The sequence below is a fragment of the Aegilops tauschii genome, chromosome 1 (assembly GCF_002575655.3).
Source record: "Aegilops tauschii subsp. strangulata cultivar AL8/78 chromosome 1, Aet v6.0, whole genome shotgun sequence".
Lineage (NCBI taxonomy): Eukaryota > Viridiplantae > Streptophyta > Magnoliopsida > Poales > Poaceae > Aegilops > Aegilops tauschii.
In genome coordinates, this window is record NC_053035.3 from 203,121,725 (window position 1) to 203,146,506 (window position 24,782).

The window sequence follows — 24,782 nt, forward strand, 5'->3', positions numbered from 1 at the left end:
CTTAACGAACTGACCAAGAGAACACGAAGTCTCTCCGCTCCAGGATTTTATGGCTGGAACAAAATGAACACAAAATTCTGCATCACAAAATAAGCCAATAAGAATAATTCTTTCTTCGTAAGACCACATCCTGATCCAGTTATCATACTAATATATATCAAAAATAGAATCCAGGAGTAACAGACATTATAATTATATCATCACTAACCAAAGAAAAAATATGTATAAGCAATGAACTGATCATGATAACCTTAATCAACAAAACCTTGCAACTTCCACAAGATGGGGAGTCAAAGTAAGACCCAGCCTGAACACAACAGAAACTGGGAAATGCATGCAGACTTGATTACTTTGCTATAGTAGTTCTGACTTCTAAGGATCGTAACTTGTCTTTCTTCAGGTACAGAGGCTTAGCACCGTAAATTTCTGCCTTCTGGCCCAAAAGTAGTACCGATGAAATATGTAGTACCAATGAAATATGTAACCAACTGACCAAGGAAACAGAAAGTCTCTTGGCTCCAGGATTTTATGGCTAGAGCAAAAATGAACACTAAATCTACCAATCAGAACAAGAAAAATCCGCATCTTAACATAATAAGATAATTAAATAAATATTTTTTTTGTTTCTTTGTAAGTAAGACGACATCCTGATGCAGTTTATTTCAAAACTAGAATCCAAGAGTAACAAACATTATAACTATATCATCACTAACCAAAGAGAAATATGTATAAAGCAGGGAACTGATCATGAGAACCTTAATCAGCAAAACCTTGCAACATCCACGAGATGAGAAGTCAGCGTAAGGCACAGCCTGAACACAATAGAAACTGGAACATGCAGCTAAGAGGCAGTGCTATGCAATTACATCCTCAGATAGTGCATGTCAATATATCACAAATTATATTCTATCAATTCTGCAAGATGACGATATGGAACAAACTTAAATCCTGCTGTTGCCTGAGCAGATCTTTTATTTTCCTTGTTTCTCTTTCAAACTCGTACTGTTGTTGGTGCTTTATCTATAAAGCGGGGTGAATGCCTATTTTGAGATAAAAAACTAAATTCAATTCAAGGTATTGGTGTGTGCATGCATCTCAGAAATTTGAGAGCAATCCAGCATCAGGCTTTTACGAGCATTGAGCAAAATGAAAATGAATTTTCTTCGAGATTACTGTGATCTCTCCTGCACAAGAGAGCACATACCCAGATGAAAGAAGCAAAATGAGCGAGATATCGACATTATGCCAGAAGACACCCTGCATATCATAAGATTAATACAGGCCACACACATGACAAAAGGCATGGATCCCACATTGTCTACGAGAATCCAAGTCCACCCAAAAGGAGCCACATTCCGTATTTCCACGGCCACGGTCACGATGATTAAGGACGCGGGAATATCTTAGCAGCTCTTCAACCCCTAAAACCCTACATTTCCATCAGAAACTAAACCAAAGTACGACGATTACAGTACTAACATCCCCATATTCGAACCATCTATATTTTTTAGCAGTCATTATACTAGTCTTAAACGCGGTATGATCAAAAGGCACAACCTTTCTTCTCACCCATCCATCACGGAATCTCTTGGAGAAATCCCGACTCGTCAACGCGGAAACCCAGCTCGCTCAGATCCACCGTCTCGTTGATGTTGATTCCGCTGCTGCCGCCGTTGTCGCCAAGGGTCAGCCAATCCGCCTGCACCTCCTCTCCGGCCTTGAGATTGACGACCGTGGATGCCTTCTCCTCCTCTTCTTCCTCTTCCTCCTCCGCCTCGACGCGGGCCCTACCCTTGAGGCACACGCCAACCTTCTTCCTGGAGGTGGGTCTCACGCGGGTTGGAACGGCACAGGCGGGGGTGGCAGCGGTAGGGTTTGGGACGGGGGAGGGGGAGGGAGGAGGGGCGGGATTGAAGGGAGTGAATGGGGCCCAGCCTTCAGCGACAGCAGAAGGACCGAGCGGGAAGAAGGCCCAGGTGCAGAAGTACATGTCGGCGCCGGGGACGATGGGCGGCGTGGAGGGGAGCTCGTCGGCGGAGAAGACGCGGCGGCAGGTAGCGGTGGGGCAGCGGAGGCGGCGACCTACGTAGAGGCGCGGGTAGGAGTGCGTGTAGCAGCAGTGCGGGCACGCGGTCCAGAATGCCTCGTCGGCGGAGGCGGAGGCGGAGGCGGAGGGTCCGGCGAAATGTCCCATCCTTGCTGGGGTTGGGGTTTTCGGGGAGAGACGCGGGGAAGCTGGGCGGGGGCGGGGGCGTGGGGTGGTGACACCCGTGACATGGATAATAACGCCGTGGGTAAAGGGTACTTTTCAGTTTACCCCCTCCAACATTTCAATCTTCCAGATTCAACTCTTTAATACTCCCTGTGCAACAAATTTTGTTAGTTTACAGGGAGTATTTGCTAAAATAATAAATTTAGTTGACTTCTTTCGAGTCCCTTCCTGATAGCCACCGCTGAGCGCTGAGAGTCATCTGCAACAAATCTTGCCCGGGCGGATCCCTCGTAAAGGCTCCGATCTATAAAATAACCCTCGCTTTACGGTTTTAAAAAAAAAATTGTTCATTTCAGATCCCGCAGAATAGCCTGCTCCCCCCTAAAAACCCCTTGTACCTCATATTCTCAGTTTTCCCCGCTCCTTTTGGTTTCCTCTATCACACAAAAATGCTTGGCTCGAGTGCAAATCTAGCAGGAACCGATCTTGCGCGCGTTGAACGGCCTGGACACTATGGTGTCGGAGTTCTAGTGGAAGGAGGTGGATGGGGAGGCACGCGAGGAGGAGGTCCCGTGACGGCGGCAAGTAGGGGTAGTGCTCTCGGTAGAGGCGAAAGTTTCTCGTCTTTTGATGAGATGGTAACTATTGTTTTTAGTGGAAGTCGACTTTGACGATCCAACTGCGAACATACAATCGTCGCGCCTTAGCAATCACTAAACTAACTCTGAGAGATTATTGACCACGCCGGAGCACGATCAACCTGATCACGAGGGTCTATTTCCTGCAAGCAAATGAAGAACATGTAAGAAACTGAGATTGCAATTAGGATATTGCAAATTTAAGAGAGAGAAAAATCTATTGATCAAAGTGAGGCTCTGTGATGTCTTGGTCTGGTCGTTGAACACAAACGAAGGACGCGAGTTGCAACTATGGTGAACTTTAGTCTAAACAAAACCCAAGTCTACAACGACGCCCTAAGAGTTGTACTTGAGATAGATGGGAATTTCGTCCACCTTTGGCAAGGTGGAACTAAATTCCATCTAAGTCATTCTCCCTATTAATACGGACTCTAAAAATAGCCTATTATGTGTATTTCAAAATTACATGTGTCTGCCCCAAAAATAAGGTGGCACAACATCTATATTAAGCTATGGATAAAATGTGTCCAAAAAACTATGGACGAAATTTATGAAATGTCATTTTGTATATTTCGTCCATGTCCTTGTGTGTTATCATGATGGCTTTAAAGTGCTAAAAACTCCACCAGAAACTCCGTTCTTTTTCCCCGACACCATCATCTCCATGTTTGATCATGCTCCAATGTCATACTTCTTGTCCATGTTGGGCCCTTCATTTGTAAGAAAAATAAATGTATCCAATTTAGTCAACATCATATTCTCATAAACATTAGAATCGTTACCAAGAAACGAAATTACCTGGTAATTTAATTGGCATGTGTGATCTCAAGTACTTGGTCCAATATGTGTAGCAACAGGGGTTGTGGGTGTAATTGTAGTAGTAGTATCCTCATCAGATCTGCCACGACGACGGCTTGGAGGTCGCCTGTGCCCCCTGCGCCTGACCAAGGCCGGCCCTGGTCACTGGACGTGATAGTCGTTGGAGGCATGGCCGCGCGACACCGTCCCAAGGTGGTGACGCGGTGCAGATCTGGAAGCATGTGTCGCATGGGGAGGGAACACCTGGCGGCGATGCGCCTTGGTTGCTGGGTGGCGACGACGACGCGTTGGGAACGGGACCCTAGATGCAGCATGGTTCTTGGGCGGTGCGATGCGTTGTGGTTATCGAGCAGCGGCTGCGCGTGGAGAACGGACTCCTGGCGGCGCGGCGTGGTTCTTGGGCGATGACGGCGTGGCGTGGTTATCGGGGCAGTGGCGGCGCGTGGGGAACGGACTCCTAGCGTCGCAGTGTGGTTCTTGGGCTGCTGCGCGTGGGGAAATGGCTCATGGAGGCGCCTCGTGGTGACCTTTGTGGGAATGACGACAGGTGAAGGAAAAGATGAAAAAAATGTGATTGGTGGGGTCCACGTGATCTGTTCTAGGAACACTCTATTTTGTACCATAAACTGTATTACGGTATAACCAAAAATGATTTTGCGGTACAGAATTTTACGGGATCTGCTAGAGATGCACTTATCCTCTCAGCTACAACGGCTGGAAACAAGACGAGGGAGGTGGTCGATGCATCCTTGTAACTAGTAGGTGCAGGTTTTTCGTTTTCGTGCTGGAGATTCTCATAATTACATATATATAATAAGAAGAAGTCAGCGAGAGAAATAAGAAGACTCTCTTTATCATATCTAAAGTGAGGATAAGTGAGAGAATTAAGCTGGTAAATAAAGGCCATAAGGGAAAGACATGCATTCACAAGAACTGCTTGGCTGGTTCAGTAGATGCTCTTTCCTATCAGCAAAATGGTGGTCCAAAATCTTTCAACTAAATTTGGGATAGCTTATGTTCAGTCCTCCCCTCCTGTAAAGGGCAAACAAGCAACCAAGAAGTCTAAGGATGCAGACAAGAACAAGCAGAATCCCAAGAAGAAGTGAATGAGGGAGACTTGCCAACACTCTATATATTTTACTTTTATATCCTTTGAACCTTTGCACTTTGTTGGTCTTTTGTGGTGTCTTTCAAACACCCGATGATATTATCCTTAGACATGCCCCCAATTATTCTGTTAGACTCTGTGTTGCTTATCACTATGCCAATCATGTTGTATCTTTTTGCATTGTTGTATTGCTTGCATGGTCCTTCTCAAGCTATGGTTTTGTGATTGTCATGATTTGCTTATGGGAAAGATCAGTTTCCGCCTGGTCCTTTCAAAGCCCAGCTCTTTTAAGTGCAGGAGCCTAGTGCTACCTGCTTTTTGTCTGAACATTACCACTCTGTTTCTGTTGGGGACGTAACATGTAATTTTAAAATTTTCCTACGATCACGCGAGATCTATCTAGGAGATGCATAGCAAGGAGAGGGGGAGAGTGTGTCCACGTACCCTCGTAGACCGAAAGCGGAAGCGTTAGGTTAACGCAGTTGATGTAGTTGAATGTCTTCATGATCCAACCGATCTAGTACCAAACGTACGACACCTCCGAGTTCTGCACACGTTCAGCTCGATGACGTCCCTCGAACTCTTGATCCAGCAGAGGGTCGAGGGAGATTTTCATCAGCACGACGGCGTGGTGACGGTGATGGTGATATGATCCGCGCAGGGCTTTGCCTACGCACTACGTGAATATGACCGGAGGAGTAAACCGTGGAGAGAGAAGCCGCACAAGGCTTGGAACAATTGGTGTGTCTCCAAGGGGTGCCCTGCCCACGTATATAAAGGAGGGAGAGGGAGGAGGCCGGCCCTAGGGGGCGCGCCATAAGGGGGAGTCCTACTAGGACTCCTAGTCCTAGTAGGATTCGGCCCCCCTTCTTTTCCTTCTCATGGAGGTGGAAAGGGGGAAGGAGAGGGACTAGGAGAAGGAAAGGGGGTGGCGCCCCCTTCCCTAGTCCAATTCGGCCTCCTCCCTTGTGGGGGGCGCACCAGCCCCTTGTGGGCTGGTTAGCCTCCCTCCTATGGCCCATATGGCCCATATATTTCCCCGGGGGGTTCTGGTAACCCCTCCGGTACTCCGGTATGTACCGATACACTCTGGAACCTTTCCGGTGTCCGAATACTACCTTCCAATATATCAATCTTTACCTCTCGACCATTTCGACACTCCTCGTCATTTCCGTGATCTCATCCGGGACTCCGAACATTCTTTGGTCACCAAAACACATAACTCATAATACAAATCATCAACGAACGTTAAGCGTGTGGACCCTACGGGTTCGAGAACTATGTAGACATGACCGAGACACATCTCCGATCAATAACCAACAGCGGAACCTGGATGCTCATATTGGTTCCTACATATTCTACGAAGATCTTTATCGGTCAAACTGCAATGACAACATACGTCATTCCCTTTGTCATTGGTATGTTATTTGCCCGAGATTTGATCGTTGGTATCTACATACCTAGTTCAAATCTCGTTACCGGCAAGTCTCTTTACTCATTCTGTAATGCATCATCCCGCAACTAACTCATTAGTCACATTGCTTGCAAGGCTTATCGTGATGTGCATTACCGAGAGGGCCCAGAGATACCTCTCCGATACTCGGAGTGAAAAATCCTAATCTCGATCTATGCCAACCCAACAAACACCTTCAGAGACACCTGTAGAGCATCTTTATAATTACCCAGTTACGTTGTGATGTTTGATAGCACATAAGGTGTTCCTCTGGTATTCGGGAGTTGCATAATCTCATAGTGATAGGAATATGTATAAGTCATGAAGAAACCAATAGCAATAAAACTTAACCATCTTTGATTGACGAGCTAGTCTAGTAGAGGCTTACTAGGGACACGGTGTTTTGTCTATGTATCCACACATGTATCAAGTTTCCGGTTAATACAATTCTAGTATGGATAATAAAGATTTATCATGATATAAGGAAATATAAAATAACAACTTTATTATTGCCTCTAGGGCATATTTCCTTCAGTCTCCCACTTGCACTAGTCAATAATCTAGTTCACATCGCCATATGATTTAACACCAATAGATCACATCGTCATGTGATTAACACCCTATAGTTCACATTGCCATGTGACCAATACCCAAAGGGTTTACTAGAGTCAATAATCTAGTTCACATCGCCATGTGATTAACACCCAAAGAGTACTAAGGTGTGATCATGTTTTGCTTGTGAGGGAAGTTTAGTCAACAGGTCAGCCACATTCAGAACCGTATGTATTTTGCAAATTTCTATGTCTACAATGCTCTGCACGGAGCTACTCTAGCTAATTGCTCCCACTTTCAATATGGATCCAGATTGAGACTCAGAGTCATCCGGATCAATGTCAAAGCTTGCATCGATGTAGCCCTTTACGACGAACTCTTTGTCATCTCCATAACCGAGAAACATATCCTTATTCCACTAAGGATAATTTTGACCGATGTCCAGTGATCCACTCCTGGATCACTATTGTACCCTCTTGCCAAACTCATGGTGAGGTACACAATAGGTCTGGTACGTAGCATAGCATACTTCATAAAACCTATGACTGAGGCATAGGGAATGACTTTCATTCTCTTTCTATTTTCTGCCGTGGTCGGGTTTTGAGTCTTACTCAACTTCACACCTTGCAACACAGGCAAGAACTCCTTCTTTGACTGTTCCATTTTGAACTACTTCAAAATCTTGTCAAGGCATGTACTCATTGAAAAATCTTATCAAGCATCTTGATCTATCTCTATAGGTCTTGATGCTCAATGTGTAAGCAACTTCACCGAGGTCTTTCTTTGAAAAACTCCTTTCAAACACTCCTTTATGCTTTCCAGAAAATTCTACATCATTTTCGATCAACAATATGTCATTCACATCTACTTATCAGAAAGGATGTAGTGCTCCCACTCACTTTCTTGTAAATACAGGCTTCAGCGCAAGTCTGTATAAAACTATATGCTTTGATTAACTCATCAAAGCGTATATTCCAACTCCGAGATGCTTGCACCAGTTCCATAGATGGATCGCTGGAGCTTGCACACTTTGTTAGCACCTTTAGGATCGACAAAACCTTTGGTTGCATTATATACAACTCTTCTTTAAGAAATCCATTAAGGAATGCAGTTTTGACATCCATTTGCCAGATTTCATAAAATGCGGCAATTGCTAACATGATTCGGACAGACTTAAGCATCACTACGAGTGAGAAAATCTCATCGTAGTCAACACCTTGAACTTGTCGAAAACATTTTGCGACAATTCGAGCTTTGTAGATAGTAACACTACCATCATCGTCTTCCACTTCAAGATCCATTTATTCTCAATGGCTTGCCGATCATCGGGCAAGTCCACCAAAGTCCACACTTTGTTCTCATACATGGATCCTATCTCAGATTTCCATTTTGCGGAATCTGGGCTCATCATCGCTTCCTCATAGTTCGTAGGTTCGTCATGGTCTAGTAACATGACTTCCAGAATAGGATTACCGTACCACTCTGGTGCGGAACGTGCTCTGGTTGACCTACGAGGTTCGGTAGTAACTTGATATGAAGTTTCATGATCATTATCATTAGCTTCCTCTCTTGTTGTTGTAGGCATCATGGAAACGGTTTTCTGTGATGAGCAACTTTCCAATTCGAGAGAAGGTACAGTTACCTCATCAAGTTCTACTTTCCTCCCACTCACTTCTTTCGAGAGAAATTCCTTCTCTAGAAACAATCCATTCTTAGCAACAAAGATCTTGCCTTTGGGTCTGTGATAGAAGGTGCACCCAACAATTTCTTTTGGGTATCCTATGAAGACACACTTCTCCGATTTGGGTTCAAGCTTATCAGGCTGAAGTTTTTTCACATAAGCATCGCAACCCCAAACTTTAAGAAACGACAGCTTAGGTTTCTTGCCAAACCACAGTTCATACGGTGTCATCTCAATGGATTTAGATGGTGCCCTATTTAACGTGAATGCAACTGTCTCTAATGCATAACCCCAAAACGATAGTGGTAAATCGGTAAGAGACATAATAGATCGCACCATATCTAATAAAGTACGGTTACGACGTTCGGACACACCATTACGCTGTGGTGTTCCAGGTGGCGTGAGTTGTGAAACTATTCCACATTGTTTTAAATGAAGGCCAAACTCGTAACTCAAATATTCGCCTCCGCAATCAGATCACATAAACTTTATTTTCTTGTTACGATGATTCTCAACTTCACTCTAAAATTCTTTGAACTTTTCAAATGTTTCTGACTTGTGTTTCATTAAGTAGATATACCCATATCTGATCAAATCATTTGTGAAGGTCAGAAAATAACGATACCCGCCGCGAGCCACAATACTCATCGGACCGCATACATCGGTATGTATTATTTCCAATAAGTCAGTGGCTCGCTCCATTGTTCCGGAGAACGGAGTCTTAGTCATATTGCCCATGAGGCATGGTTTGCAAGCATCAAATGATTCATAATCAAGTGATTCCAAAAGTCCATCCGCATGGAGTTTCTTCATGCGCTTTACACCAATATGACCTAAATGGTAGTGCCACTAGTATGTTGCCCTATCATTATCAACTTTGCATCTTTTGGCATCAATATTACAAATATGTGTATCACTACGATCGAGATTCAATAAACCATTCACCTTGGGTGTATGACCACAGAAGGTTTTTATTCATGTAAACATAATAACAATTATTCTTTGACTTAGATGAATAACCGTATTGCAATAAACATGATCCAATCATATTCATGCTCAATGCAAACACCAAATAACATTTATTTTAGGTTCAACACTAATCTCGAGGGTAAAGGGAGTGTGCGATGGTGATCTCATCAACATTGGAATCACTTCCAACACACATCGTCACCTCGCCCTCAACTAGTATCTATTCATTTTGCAACTCCTCTTTCGAGTTACAAATCTTTGCAACTGAACCGGTATCAAATACCGAGGGGCTACCATGAACACTAGTAAAGTACACATCAATAACATGTATATCAAATATACCTTTGTTCACTTCGCCATCCTTCTTATCCGCCAAGTATTTGGGGCAGTTCTGCTTCCGGTGACAATTTCCTTTGCAGTAGAAGCACTCAGTTTCAGGCTTGGGTCTAGCTTTGGGCTTCTTCACGGGAGTGAAAACTTGCTTGTCATTCTTGAAGTTCCCTTTCTTTCCCTTGCCCTTTTTCTTGAAACTAGTGGTCTTGTTAACCATCAACACTTGATGCTATTTCTTGATTTCTACCTTCGCTGATTTCAGCATCACAAAGAGCTTGGGAATCGTTTTCATCATCCCTTGCATATGATAGTTCATCACGAAGTTCTAGTAAAATGGTGATAGTGACTAGAGAACTCTGTCAATCACTATCTTATCTGGAAGATTAACTCACACTTGATTCAAGCGATTGTAGTACCCAGACATTCTGAGCACATGCTCACTAGGTGAGCTATTCTCCTCCATCTTGTAGGCAAAGTACTTGTAAGAGGTCTCATACCTCTCGACATGGGCATGAGTCTGAAATACCAATTTCAACTTCTTGGAACATCTCATATGCTCCGTGGCGTTCAAAACATTTTTGAAGTCCCGGTTCTAAGCCGTAAAGCATGGTGCACTAAACTATCAAGTAGTCATCATACCGAGCTTGTCAAATGTTCATAACGTCTGCATCTGCTCCTGCAATAGGTATGTCACCTAGCGGTGCATCAAGGACATAATTCTTCTGTGCAGCAATTAGGATAATCCTCAGATCACGGACCCAGTCCGCATCATTGCTACTATCATCTTTCAACTTAGTTTTCTCTAGGAACATACCAAAAATAAAACAGGGGAGCTATACGCGAGCTATTGGTCTACAACATAGATATGCAAATATTATCAGGACTAAGTTCATGATAAATTAAGTTCAATTAATCATATTACTTAAGAACTCCCACTTAGATAGACATCCCTCTAGTCATCTAAATGATCACGTGATCCATAGCAACTAAACCATGTCCAATCATCATGTGAGATGGAGTAGTTTTCATCGGTGAACATCTCTATGTTGATCATATCTACTATATGATTCACGTTTGACCTTTCGGTCTCAGTGTTCCGAGGCCATATCTGCATATGCTAGGCTCGTCAAGTTTAACCCGAGTATTCTGCATGTGCAAAACTGGCTTGCACCTGTTGTATGTGAACGTAGAGCTTATGACACCCGATCATCATGTGGTGTCTCGGCACGACGAACTGTCACAACGGTGCATACTCAGGCAGAACACTTATACCTTGAAATTTAGTGAGGGATCATCTTAGGGTGTGTTTGCTTGGGGAACGAAGTGGAATGGAATGTCATGGTTCCGTGACATTCCATTCCACTAGAATGGGTTGATTCCGTTCCTACGTTTGGTTGGGCAAGTAGGTATAATGGAATGGTTCCATTTCAGTGTTTGGTTAGAAATAAAGTAATGGAAGGCATTTGATGTCACATATATGCATGATTGTCATTAGTCTTTGTATTTTTAACACATAATAAAAAATGCCAAACAAAATACTAGTTATTCACTCATATACATGTCAAAAATCTGTCAAAAAACTACCCTAAAAACTGTCAAAATACAAGTTATGCAATCATATTCATGTCAAAATACAAGGCATCCATCCATATATATGTCAAAAGATATGTCAAAATACTAGCCATTTACACAAAATCATGCTGCTGTGATTAGGAAAATCTACCAAGTTTTAGAACACAATAATACGTATTCCCGAATCAATTCAGTAGCTGATTGTCGCTGCTTGCCCAGGTGTGGCACATAGATAAGGGATTAGCACTGTAGCCGGAGCTGGCAGTCACTGGCCGGCACCACAAAGTCGCCACTGAGGGACAGCAACGAGTTCACCAGCACATAGCTTGCTTGCGAGGTGTAGCCGCTCACCGTGATCCAGTTTCAGCTCACAGAGATTCGCAGCGACCCGACATGGAGCATCGCCAGAGATCCACAACAGCTCGACATGGAGATCTGCAGCGACCCGACGCGGAGCTGATAGGTGATGGAGATGCATCGCCGGAGAGGGATGGAGGAGGAGAGGCGGCGCACTAGTGGGGGAGACGGGGGGCGCAGAGGGAGAGATAGAAGAGGGAGTGGCGGCAGTGCGACGATGGGACAGAGTTCGTGGTTGCGGGAGTCGCGGGGGGAGAAGAGAGACGCAAGGCCGAGCCGTTTCATGTGATTCTCGAAATCGGAGGTACGAGCGTATTCCGGATCTTAGGGGAATATTCCACTCGGGGGAATGGGTGGGTTCTGGCTCTTCGCTACTACCGAACACGGTAACACGGGGCAGGCATGGGATGGACCCGTTACATTCCATCCAGTGACCAGAACCAAACACACCCTTATAATGCTACCGTCGTACTAAGCAAAATAAGATGCATAAAGGATAAACATCACATGCAATCAAAATATGTGACATGATATGACCATCATCATCTTATGCCTCTGATCTCCATCTCCAAAGCATCGTCATGATCTCCATCGTCACCGGCTTGACACCTTGATCTCCATCGTAGCGTCGTTGTCGTCTCGCTAACTATTGCTTCCACGACTATCGCTACCGCTTAGTGATAAAGTAAAGCAATTACATGGCGATTGCATTTCATACAATAAAGCAACAACCATAAGGCTCCTGCCAGTTGCCGGTAACTTTTACAAAACATGATCATCTCATACAACAATTTATATCTCATCACGTCTTGACCATATCACATCACAACATGCCCTGCAAAAACAAGTTAGATGTCCTCTACTTTGTTGTTGCAAGTTTTACATGGCTGCTACGGGCTTCTAGCAAGAACCATTCTTACCTACGCATCAAAACCACAACAATTTTTCATCAAGTGTGCTGCTTTAACCTTCAACAAGGACCGGCCGTAGTCAAATTCGATTCAACTAAAGTTGGAGAAACAGACACCCGCCAGCCACATGTGTGCATAAGCACGTCGGTATAACCGGTCTCATGAACGTGGTCATGTAATGTTGGTCCGGGCCGCTTCATCCAACAATACCGCTGAATCAAAATAAGACGTTGGTGGTAACCAGTATGACTATTATCGCCCACAACTCTTTGTGTTCTACTCGTGCATGTCATCTACACATAGACCTGGCTCGGATGCCACTGTCGGGGAACGTAGCATGCAAGTTCAAAATTTTCCTATGATCACACAAGATCTATCTAGGAGATGCATAGCAACGAGAGGGGGAGAGTGTGTCCACGTACCCTCGTAGACTGAAAGTGAAAGCGTTAGGTTAACGTGGTTGATGTAGTTGAACGTCTTCACGATCCAACCGATCTAGTACCGAACGTACGGGACCTCCGAGTTATACACACGTTCAGCTCGATGACATCCCTCGAACTCTTGATCCAGCAGAGGGTTGAGGGAGATTTTCGTCAGCACGACGACGTGGTGACGGTGATGGTGATATGACCCGCGCAGGGCTTCGCCTAAGCACTACGTGAATATGACCGGAAGAGTAAACCGTGGAGAGAGACGCCGCACACGGCTTGGAACAATTGGTGTGTCTCCAAGGGGTGCCCTTCCCACGTATATAAAGGAGGGAGAGGGAGGAGGCCGGCCCTAGAGGGCGCGCCATAAGGGGGAAGTCCTACTAGGACTCCTAGTCCCAATAGGATTCGACCCCCCTTCTTTTCCTTCTCTTGGAGGTGGAAAGGGGGAAGGAGCGGGAGTAGGAGAAGGAAAGGGGGGTGGCGCCCCCTTCCCTAGTCCAATTCGGCCTCCTCCCTTGTGGGGGGCGCACCAGCCCCTTGTGGGCTGATTAGCCTCCCTCCTATGGCCCATATCTTTCCCCGGGGGGGGGGGGGTTCGGTAACCCCTCCGGTACTCCGGTATGTACCCGATACACTCTAGAACCCTTCCGGTGTCCGAATACTACCTTCCAATATATCAATCTTTACCTCTCGACCATTTTGAGACTCCTAGTCATGTCCGTGATCTCATCCGGGACTCCGAACAATCTTCGGTCACCAAAACACATAACTCATAATACAAATCGTCATCGAACGTTAAGCGTGCGGACCCTACGGGTTCGAGAACTATGTAGACATGACCAAGACACATCTCTGATCAATAACCAACAACGGAACCTGGATGCTCATATTGGTTCCTACATATTCTACGAAGATATTTATCGGTCAAACCGCAATGACAACATACATCGTTCCCTTTGTCATCGTTATGTTACTTGCCCGAGATTCGATCGTCGGTATCTTCATACCTAGTTCAATCTCGTTACCGGCAAGTCTCTTTACTCGTTCTGTAATGCATCATCCCGCAACTAACTCATTAGTCACATTGCTTGCAAGGCTTATCGTGATGTGCATTACCGAGAGGGCCCAGAGATACCTCTCCGATACTTGGAGTGACAAATCCTAATCTTGATCTATGCCAACCCAACAAACACCTTCCGAGACACCTGTAGAGCATCTTTATAATCACCCAGATACGTTGTGATGTTTGATAGCACACAAGGTGTTCCCCCGGTATTCGGGAGTTGCATAATCTCATAGTCAAAGGATATGTATAAGTCATGAAGAAACCAATAGCAATAAAACTTAACGATCATTATGCTAAGCTAACAGATGGGTCTTGTCCATCACATCATTCTCCTAATGATGTGATCATGTTCATCAAATGGCAACACATGTCTATGGTTAGGAAACTTAACCATCTTTGATTAACGAGCTAGTCTAGTAGAGGCTTAGTAGGGACATGGTGTTTTGTCTATGTATCCACACATGTAGGAAGTTCCCGGTTAATACAATTCTAGTATGTATAATGAAAATTTATCATGATATAAGGAAATATAAAATAACAGCTTTATTATTGCCTCTAGGGCATATTTCCTTCAGTTTCTATGGTTGCACAACCATGGAAAGTTTTAAATTGGAATATCAAAGTTATGAACTCTCCGGATAAATGGTTTTGCATATTTAGAACAAGATTGATGAAATTGGTTATCAGGTTATATGCTTTCAAGAAACAAGGAAGATAATTTTTTATCAGGCCTTCATCAAACAATTTTGCACACCTAGGTTTGAGAGCTTTGCATTCCAACCCTCCATGGAAGATCAGGTGACATATTAACTGTCTGGTGCTTTGCAGATTTCAGAGGAGATATAGTCTTTCAAAATGAATATGAAGTTTCAGTGGTATTACAACCAGTTAAACGTGGTAGCTGTTGGACTCTTATCTACATCTATGCTCTATGTCAAGATGACAAAAATCAAGAATTTCTAGGTTGGCTTGCAGATATCTGCATTCCAGAAGAGGCTGGCTGGTTGATTGTGCAATATTTTGACATGATTATAAGTTTTCAAGATAGGAATAAGGTAGGTGGTAATATCTCAGACATGCTTCAATTCAATGTTGTGATTAGTCAGCTTGGCCTTGTGGACATTCCTCTCAAAGAGAGAAATTTTACATGGAGTAATATGCAGACTAATTCCCTTCTTGAAAAGCTTGATTGGTTCTTCACTTCTACCTCCTGGACTTTGACATACCCTAACACAATGGCCCAACCACTAGCTATGACAACTTCTGACCATGTGCCATGTGTCATTCAAATTAAAAATGAGGAATTTGTTCCTTGCCTATGTGGTCCCAAGATGCATTTGTTTAATGGGCCTTTTCCCTGCGTTGCCTCCATTCTACGCAAAAAAATGAGAAAGGAACATATGTTTCATTTCCCATGAAAATAGAGGCGAGGAAGACTTTCCACAAGATTGAGAAGGAGGATTTCGTTAGTTTTCAATGGTGAGAAAGGTAAAAATATCCTAAGGAACAACTTTCCTTTGGTTTTCTTACGTTTTTCCTTCGTACAGAATGGAGCCTTTAGGGTGGTCGATTTGTAACACGAAAAAATTCTAAATTTTGGAATGTTAATTATTTAAATACAAGTAATTAAACTTTGCTTGTGTTGCTAAAGTTTAGGTATAGGATTTGAAGCTTTTAAAGTTTGAATGAATATTAAAATGAGAAGGCATAAAAACACTTCTCCGAATATTCACTTTCTTTATATTATTTGTATTTTAGTATTTAATACAAATCCAACTAAAAAACAAATGAGAGGATGTAATATCACACTTTTAATATAAAAAAGAGTTGGTAAAATGTTTTAAATATTTTTTGGACATTTATTTGGAGTTTCAAAATATTTTGGTATTCTCTTTTGAACCCTAAATTAAAATTAGGGAGTATTTATGCACCAAAATAGAATTTAGAAAATAATATACGTATTTATTTAATATTTGGGTATTAAATACTTTTCCTATGCTTCAAATATTATTCTGGATATATTTGGATTTTTTTTCATTTTTTCCCAAATTGAATTGGATTGATTCGAGAGATAAAATCAAATTCAAAACTAGAAAAGAAATAGAAAACAGAAAATAAATAGGAAGCACCTAAATGGGCCAAATCCTAGCAGCAGCAAAAGGAAATTCTATCCCTTCTCCCTGAACCGGATTTTTTCTGGTATTTTCGTTTTTTTAGTAAAAAAATCGTTTTTTGATTTTTTTTTGTTTTATGTGTATTGTTTTATCTTTTATTCTGTTTTCTTTTTTATAATATCATATTAAAAAACAGAATTTCACAATTTGTTTGAACATTCAAAGCATGTTCAGAATTCTAAAATTTTGTTTGCATTTTGTAAAAATGTTTGGAACATATTTTTTTCAGTCAGAAATTTGTTCGAAATTCAATAACTGTTCCTAGTTATTCGAAAGTGTGCATATTTTAGAAAATTTGTTAGGGAATTGAAAAAATGACCAAGTTTAAAAACATTAAAAATACAAAAATATTCAAGTTTGTAGGAATGTTCACAAATTCAAAAGGCAAGTCGTTATTGAAAAACATGTTTGCTATAGTACCTCCCAGTTTTAAAACTTTCTTCATGTTTTCAAATAATTTTCGAGAATGATTTCAAGAATGTTCAGAATTCGAAAAATGTTCAAGATTTTCGAGTTTAAATTTTTTGGTCAAAACTTTGCAAAATATTTGTTCTCTAAAAAATATTCACTTTTTCAAAAAGATGTTTGGCCTTCGTTTTCAAGATCTGGTACTCTCTGTTGTTAGCTTTTCTTAATGTATCGCACTGCCTAAGTAGAGATCAGTGCTCGTTAGCTATAGTGGCTAGTATCCCGTAGTCTCAAGCGGGGAGCGGTTGGGTCTGAATCATGGCAACGCATTTTTCTTTTTGGGGCATTTTTCACTGGCGCAAACTCGTGGTACAACATCCGCCAGTGGGCCGGCCCATCGCGGCTCCGTGCGTGTAAAACTACAGCAATTTGTCGCAAAGAGCGACACATAGGAACTCCCCCCTCCTTTCCTTGAGAGCGCTCCTATTCAGGCGGCCACACGCTATGTTATGTGGGGCGGCCCACCAACACGAAGCACTCTCTCCTGATCGGTTGATGCGAAGGCGCTCGCTCGGGTGGCTCCCATTTGACGTAAGTTGGTACTGGCCCGGGTCGCTCCCGATCCAAAAAAAACGATGTGATTTATGGACTGGACATGTTGATGAATGACTAGGCATGTTAACTATTTAAAAGTTCATACATATAAAAAAATTCAAAAAAATCAACTATTTTAAAAAAGTTCACAAATTGAGACAAAAAGTTCAGAAATTGCAAAATTGTTCAAGATTTTGAAAAAGAAAATCATGTATTTGAGATCAAAAAGTTCATGAATTTGAGGAAAAAATCACCAATTTACAAAAAAGTTCAAGAATTTGGAAAAAGTTCACGAGTTTGAGAGAAGTTCATAAATATGAAAAGTTAAAAGTTCACAAAAACTAAAAACTTTCATGGATTTGAAAAAAGTTCATGAGTTTTGAAAAATTTCAGGAAAAAGAAAAAGAAAAACAATAGAGAAAAGGAAAACAAAAAGGAAATAAAAAATAAAAAATAAAAAAGTTAAAATAAAAAGAATAAAAAATGGAGCAAAAACCAGGTAAAAAATTCACACTGGGAAAACTCAGTGGGACCTACAAAACCGACGGGAAAAAACTTACATGGGTCTACCCGTTTTTGTAACATCCCTAACCTAAACCCGTAGACTTTTTGCTATCCATGTATTATATTCGGCAGGCTGGGCATTGCCAACCTTGATAACTTTGCCTTCGCTCTTAGACTCTTGTGGCTTTGGCTTCTTGGACAGAACCGGCTAAGTCTTGGGTTGGGCTTGGATTGCCACGCAATGAGCGGTACAAAGCCCTTTTTGCCGCAACCACAATCATTGCTATTGGCAATGGTGCGAAGGCCCTTTTCTGGGAGTCCTCTTAGCTAAATGGTGTGCGACCCAAAGATATTGCCCCCAAGATTTTTGAGTGCTCTAGGAAAAAATTTCCTCGATTCAAACGGCCTTGCATGCATAACAACTTCTTAGTGAGTTAGATTAACACCTACTAGGGCCTCATGCTTGAACACATCCAACAATTTGTGTATCTTTGGGAGAAGCTTACCTCCAATCAGTTAGTCCTAGACGTTCCTAATGCGATCACCTGAAAGTTCACCTCAGATGGTGTGTATTCCACGTCCTCGTCCTACAAAGCATAGGGTCACACCACTTTGGCCATGTACTCTGTCTGTTTGGAAAGTTTGGCCGCCGCCGAAATGTATACTCTTTGCTTGGCTTGTTATCCAAAACAAAGTTTGGATGACGGATAGGCTTGAGCTCCAAGAACGGCCCAACTGTGGCCTTTGTCCTCTCTGTAAGCAAACCCACGAGACTTTGACGCATCTCCTCAGCCACTGCCGTTTCTCGGGAGTAAATATCCAAAAACCACCACAATTGCGTCCCACGGTGCCAAAAACCACTGTTTTCATAAAAGTTTGCTGAAAACACCGATTCTGAGTAAGTGTTTGCTAAAAGCACCAAAAATGATGATTGACCACATTTTGACACAAAAATTGACAACCAAGCCCATCCATCAGGGCCACGAGGCATGGGATAACGGTTGGCGGAGACGGGCATCATTGCTGCCATATGGGGTCCATCCATGAGGGCACTATATGGTGATTTTTGGCAATTTAGTCGCTTGTCGGTGAGGGTTTTGTGTAACATTGTGGACTGGCTTGGCCTCCTGGATGTCAAACCTCGAGAATGAAGCTTTAGAGGTAGCATCAACGAGTGGTGTATCGGCGTCACCCAAGCCAGAGGTCACTCCAGGAAGGCCATGTCATCCTTGCTGATGTTGATCTCCTAGGATCTTAGGAAGGAATGCAACATGAGGGTCTTTCGCAACACCGTGACTCCTTCATCGTTCTTGGTGTGCAACATCAAAGAGAAAACTAGTTCGTGGGTGCTCGCGGACGCCAAGTATTTGGGTTTTATAATGCCTCTAGAGTGATGACCTTTTTTCTTGTCCTTTGTCGTGCTTTGATACAAACCTTCTCTCCTAATTAATAAAAAGGCAAGCCTTTTGCATCGTTTTAAAAAATATCGACGCATGCGTGCTATGTGTTGGTCGACGTTGTATGTAGTACTAGCAAATATGTCTGTGCGTTGCAACGGGAGAATATTTATTCATACATCTAATTTACAGAAGAGAATAATGTAAAGGTCATTTCACGGCTGAGAATTCCAAAGACTTCACGCGGCTTCCTCCGATAGTCTTCTTGGAGTGGTTTGGGGTAGTGTAGCCCTTCTGTATCACCCTTGTATCTTGCCTTGAGTGTATGGGTTTGGTGTCGAGTTGTATGGTTTGGATGTTTGATTGATCATTGCTTCATATATAAAGCGGGGCGCAAACCTTTTTCTGTAAAGGTCATATCTAAAATCAAAGACATACACCAATAAATATAGATTATAAATTGGGAAGGAACCAAAAATTTAGATACTTGGTGGATATGAACAAGGGTATGATGATCCTTCAAACCAGGTGATATAGGGATGTAGTACATCAGAAAGAGAAAGGAAAAAAATTATACACGATGATCCTTCAAACCAGATAGTAAAGGGATGTAAACACCAGAAGAAGAAAAAGTTCTAAGGGCATTTCCAACGTTGACCCGCAAATTTGCTCCGACATCCGTTCACGGATAGGGGGGCCTGTCCACGTACACGGATGTCAGACGCGGCCTCCAACGCTGCACTTTTATATGCTTTTCATGGACTAACATATTGACCTACTGCAATGTGTTAGTTGCTATTTTCTGCTTGTTTTTAGTTTTCTAGAAAATCCATATCAAATGATGTCCAAATGCAGCGAAACTTTTTGACGATTTTTTCTGGAAGGAAAGGGACCCAGGAGGCTTCGAGGGAGTAATAGAAAACCCACATAGGCCCCACGAGCCACTTGGGCGTGCCCAGGTGGTGGCCGCGCCCAAGTGCCTCGTGGTCCCCCTGTGGCACCTCTTCGCGTGATTCCAACTCTGAAAATTCCTATAAATATCAAAACCCCCGAAAGTTAACCTAGAACTTTGACTCCACCGCCGCAAGCTTTGTACCAAAGAGATCCCATCTGGAACCCTGTTCCGACACCCTATCGGAGGCCATCTTCATCATCTCGGCGGTCTCCATGACGAGGAGGGAGTGCTCACCCTCGGGGCTGAGGGTATGTACCAGTAGCTATGTGTTTGATCCCTCTCTCTCGTCTCTCATGTTCTTGATTTGGCACGATCTTGATGTACCGCAAGCTTTGTTAATATAGTTGGATCATATGGTGTTTTTCTCCCCCTCTATCTTGTTGTGATGAATTGAGTTTTTACCTTTGAGGTTTCACCATTATCGGATCGAATTACTTTTTGGATTTGAGAACACTTGATGTATGTCTTGCATGTGGATACCGTGGTGACAATGGGGTGTTGTATTGATTCATTTGATATATGTTTTGGCAATCAACTTGCGGGTTCCCGCGGTGACATTGGGGTAATCTATGCATACGCGTGATGCACGTTTTCATCCTACTTTCCCCGGTAGAAACTTTGGGGCACTCTTTGAAGTTCTTTGCGTTGGATAGAATATTATGAATCTGAAGTTGTTTGATGCATATCGAATAATCAACTCACAGATACTTGTGATGACATTGGAGTATCTAGGTGACATTAGAGTTGGTTGATGCGTATCATATGATGTTATTTTAGTACACTCTAGGGTTGTTTGTGGTACTTATAGGGATGACTCAATAGATTGATTGGAAATGATAACTTTGAGGTGGTTTTGTACCCTACAACAATTTCATCTTATGTTCTCCGCTAGATAAGAACTCTGAAGTGACTCTTTGTCGCACGTTAAGGGATTGTTATATGATTCAATTATGTTAGCACTGCTGAGAGATTGCACTAATGAAAGTATGAACCCTAGGCCTTGTTTCTAAGCATTGCTATACCGTTTGTGCTCCATTTTTTCACTTGCTACCTTGCTGTTTTTATATTTTCAGATTACAAAAATCTATATCTACTATCCATACTACACTTATATCACCATCTTTTCGCCGAACTAGTGCACCTATACAATTTTGAAGGAAATATGCCCTAGAGGCAATAATAAAGTTGTTATTTTATATTTCCTTATATCATGATAAATGTTTATTATTCATGCTAGAATTGTATTAACCGGAAACTTGATACATGTGTGAATACATAGATAAAACACCGTGTCCCTAGTAAGCCTCTACTAGACTAGCTCATTAATCAGAGATGGTTAAGTTTCCTAACCATAGACATGTGCTGTCATTTGATGAGTGGGATCACATTATTAGGAGAATGATGTGATGTACAAGACCCATCCGTTAGCTTAGCATATTGATCGTTCAGTTTTATTGCTATTGCTTTCTTCATGTCATATACATATTCCTTTGACTATGAGATTATGCAACTCCCGGATACCGAAGGAATACCTTGTGTGCTATCAAACGTCACAACATAACTGGGTGATTATAAAGATGCTCTACAGGTATCTCCAAAGGTGTTTGTTGGGTTGGCATAGATTGAGATTAGGATTTGTCATTCCGAGTATCGCAGAGGTATCTCTGGGCCCTCTCGGTAATGCACATCATAATAAGCCTTGCAAGCAATGTGACTAATGAGTTAGTTGCGGGATGATGTATTACAGAACGAGTAAAGAGACTTTCCGGTAACGAGATTGAACTAGGTATGAAGATACCGACGATCGAATCTCGGGCAAGTAACATACCGATGACAAAGGGAATAACATATGTTGTCATTATGGTACGGCCAATAAAGATCTTTGTAGAATATGTAGGAACTAATATGAGCATCCAGGTTCCGCTATTGGTTATTGACCGGAGAGGTGTTTCGGTCATGTCTACATAGTTCTCGAACCCGTAGGGTCCGCACGCTCAACGTTCAATGACAATTTTGTATTATATGAGTTATGTGATTTGGTGACTGAATGTTGTCGGAGTCCCGGATGAGATCACGGACATGACGAGGAGTCTTGAAATGGTCGAAAGGTAAAGATTCATATATAGGACGATGACATTCGGACACCGGAAGTGTTCTGGGGGTACCGGGTACATATCGGGTCACCGGAAGGGGTTCTGGGCACCCCCCGGCAACTATATGGGCCTAATGGGCCAAGAGGGGGACAGAGCAGCCCCTAAGGGGATGGTGCACCCCCATATAGGCTGAAATAGGAGGAGAAGTAAAGAGGGGAAGAGAGAAGGAAGGGGAGGGACTCGGCCTCCCCCTTCCTTCCCTCTCCCTCCTCCTTCCTTCCCCCTCCGGAACTTATGGAAGGGGGGAGGCCGAATTGGGGAGGTGCCCAAGTAGGATTCCTCCTACTTGGGGCGCCCCCTTGGCTGCCTCTCCTTCCCTCCAACCTATATATATGCGCGCGGGGGGGGGGGGGGGGCACCTCTAGAACACACACCAACAATTGTTAGCCGTGTGCGGCGCCCCCCTCCACAGTTACTCCTCCGGTCATATTCACGTAGTGCTTAGGCGAAGCCCTGCGCGAATCACTTCACCATCATCGTCACCATGCCATCGTGCCGACGGAACTCTCCCTCGACACTTTGCTGGATCAATAGTTCGAGGGACATCATCAAGCTGAACGTGTGCAGAACTCGAAGGTGTCGTACGTTCGGTGCTTGATCGTTTGGAACGAGAAGAAGTTCGACTACGTCAACTGCGTTGTCATACGCTTCCGCTTTCGGTCTACGAGGGTACGTGGACACACTCCCCCCTCTCATTGCTATGCATCTCCTAGATAGATCTTGCATGAGCGTAGGAATCATTTTGAAATTACATGCTACGTTTCCCAACAGTGGCATCTGAGCCAGGTCTATGCGTAGATGGTATGCACGAGTAGAACACAATGAGTTGTGGGCGGTGATCGTCATACTGCTTACCACCAATGTCTTATTTTGATTCGGCGGTATTGTTAGATGAAGCGGCCCGGACCAACCTTACATGACCACGTTCATGAGACCGGTTCCACCAACAGACATGCAACTAGTTTTGCATAAAGGTGGCTGGCGGGTGTCTGTTTCTCCAACTTTAGTTGAATCAAATTTGAGTGCGTCCGGTCCTTGTTGAAGGTTAAAACAAGAAACTTGATAAATCACCGTTGTGGTTTTGATGCGTAGGTAAGAACGCTTCTTGCTAGAAGCCCGTAGCAGCCACGTAAAACTTGCAACAACAAAGTAGAGGACATCTAACTTGTTTTTGCAGGGCATGTTGGGATGTGATATGGTCAAGACATGATGTGATATAAGTTATTGTATGAGATGATCATGTTTTGTAAAAGTTATCGGCAATTGGCAGGAGCCTTATGGTTGTCGCTTTATTGTATGAAATGCAAACGCCATGTAATTGCTTTACTTTATCACTATGCGTTAGCGATAGTTGTAGAAGCAATAGTTGGCGAGACGACCACGACGCTACGATGGAGATCAAGGTGTCAAGCCGGTGACAATAGAGATCACGACGGTGCTTTGGAGATGGAGATCAAAGGCACAAGATGATGATGGCCATATCATGTCACATATTTTGATTGCATGAGATGTTTATCTTTTTATGCATCTTATTTTGCTTAGTACGGTGGTAGCATTATAAGATGATCCCTTACTAAAATTTCAAGGTATAAGTGTTCTCCCTGAGTATGCACCGTTGCGACAGTTCGTCATGCTGAGACACCACGTGATGATCGGGTGTGATAAGCTCTACGTTCAGATACAACGGGTGCAAGACAGTTTTGCAAATGCGGAATACTCGGGTTAAACTTGACGAGCCTAGCATGTACAGACATGGCCTCGAAATACTGGAGACTGAAAGGTCGAACGTGAATCATATAGTAGATATGATCAACATAGAGATGTTCACCATTGAAGACTACTCCATCTCACGTGATGATCGGACATGGTTTAGTTGATTTGGATCACGTAATCATTTAGATGACTCGAGGGATGTCTATCTAAGTGGGAGTTCTTAAGTAATATGATTAATTGAACTTAATTTATCATGAACTTAGTCCTGATAGTTTTTGCATATCTACGTTGTAGATCAATGGCCCGTGCTCCCGTTCCCTTGAATTTTAATGCGTTCATAGACAAAGCTAAGTTGAAAGATGATGGTAGCAACTACACGGATTGGGCCCGAAACTTGAGGACTATCTTCATTGCTGCACGGAAGAATTGTGTCCTTGATGCATCGCTAGGTGAAAGGAACATATGGCAAGCTCGATCTGATGACTACTCGATAGTTCAGTGTGCCATGCTTTACGGCTTAGAATTGGGACTTCAAAGATGTTTTGAACATCATGGACCATATGAGATGTTCCAGGAATGAAGTTAATATTTGAAGCAAATGCCCGAGTTGAGAGATATGAAGTCTCCAACAAGTTCTATAGCTGCAAGATGGAGGAGAACAGTTCTGTCAGTGAACACATACTTAAAATGTCTGGGTATCATAACCACTTGACTCAGCTGGGAGTTAATCTTCCAGTTGATAGTGTTATTGACAGAGTTCTTCAATCATTGCCACCAAGCTA

General features: G+C 43.0%; 1 protein-coding gene across 1 annotated transcript; it reads right to left on the reverse strand.

Annotated features, from left to right (window-relative positions):
- Positions 1-1,240: 1,240 nt before the first annotated feature.
- On the reverse strand, positions 1,241-2,238 carry LOC109779772 (uncharacterized). Its single transcript, XM_020338398.3, has one exon. The coding sequence runs from the start codon at positions 2,192-2,194 to the stop codon at positions 1,577-1,579; it is 618 nt and encodes a 205-aa protein (XP_020193987.1). The 5' UTR covers positions 2,195-2,238; the 3' UTR covers positions 1,241-1,576.
- Positions 2,239-24,782: the final 22,544 nt, after the last annotated feature.

What these genes read in the sequence shown, in the direction of transcription:
- LOC109779772 (XM_020338398.3), bottom strand. Translation starts at nt 2,194, where the DNA reads ATGGGACATTTCGCCGGACCCTCCGCCTCCGCCTCCGCCTCCGCCGAC.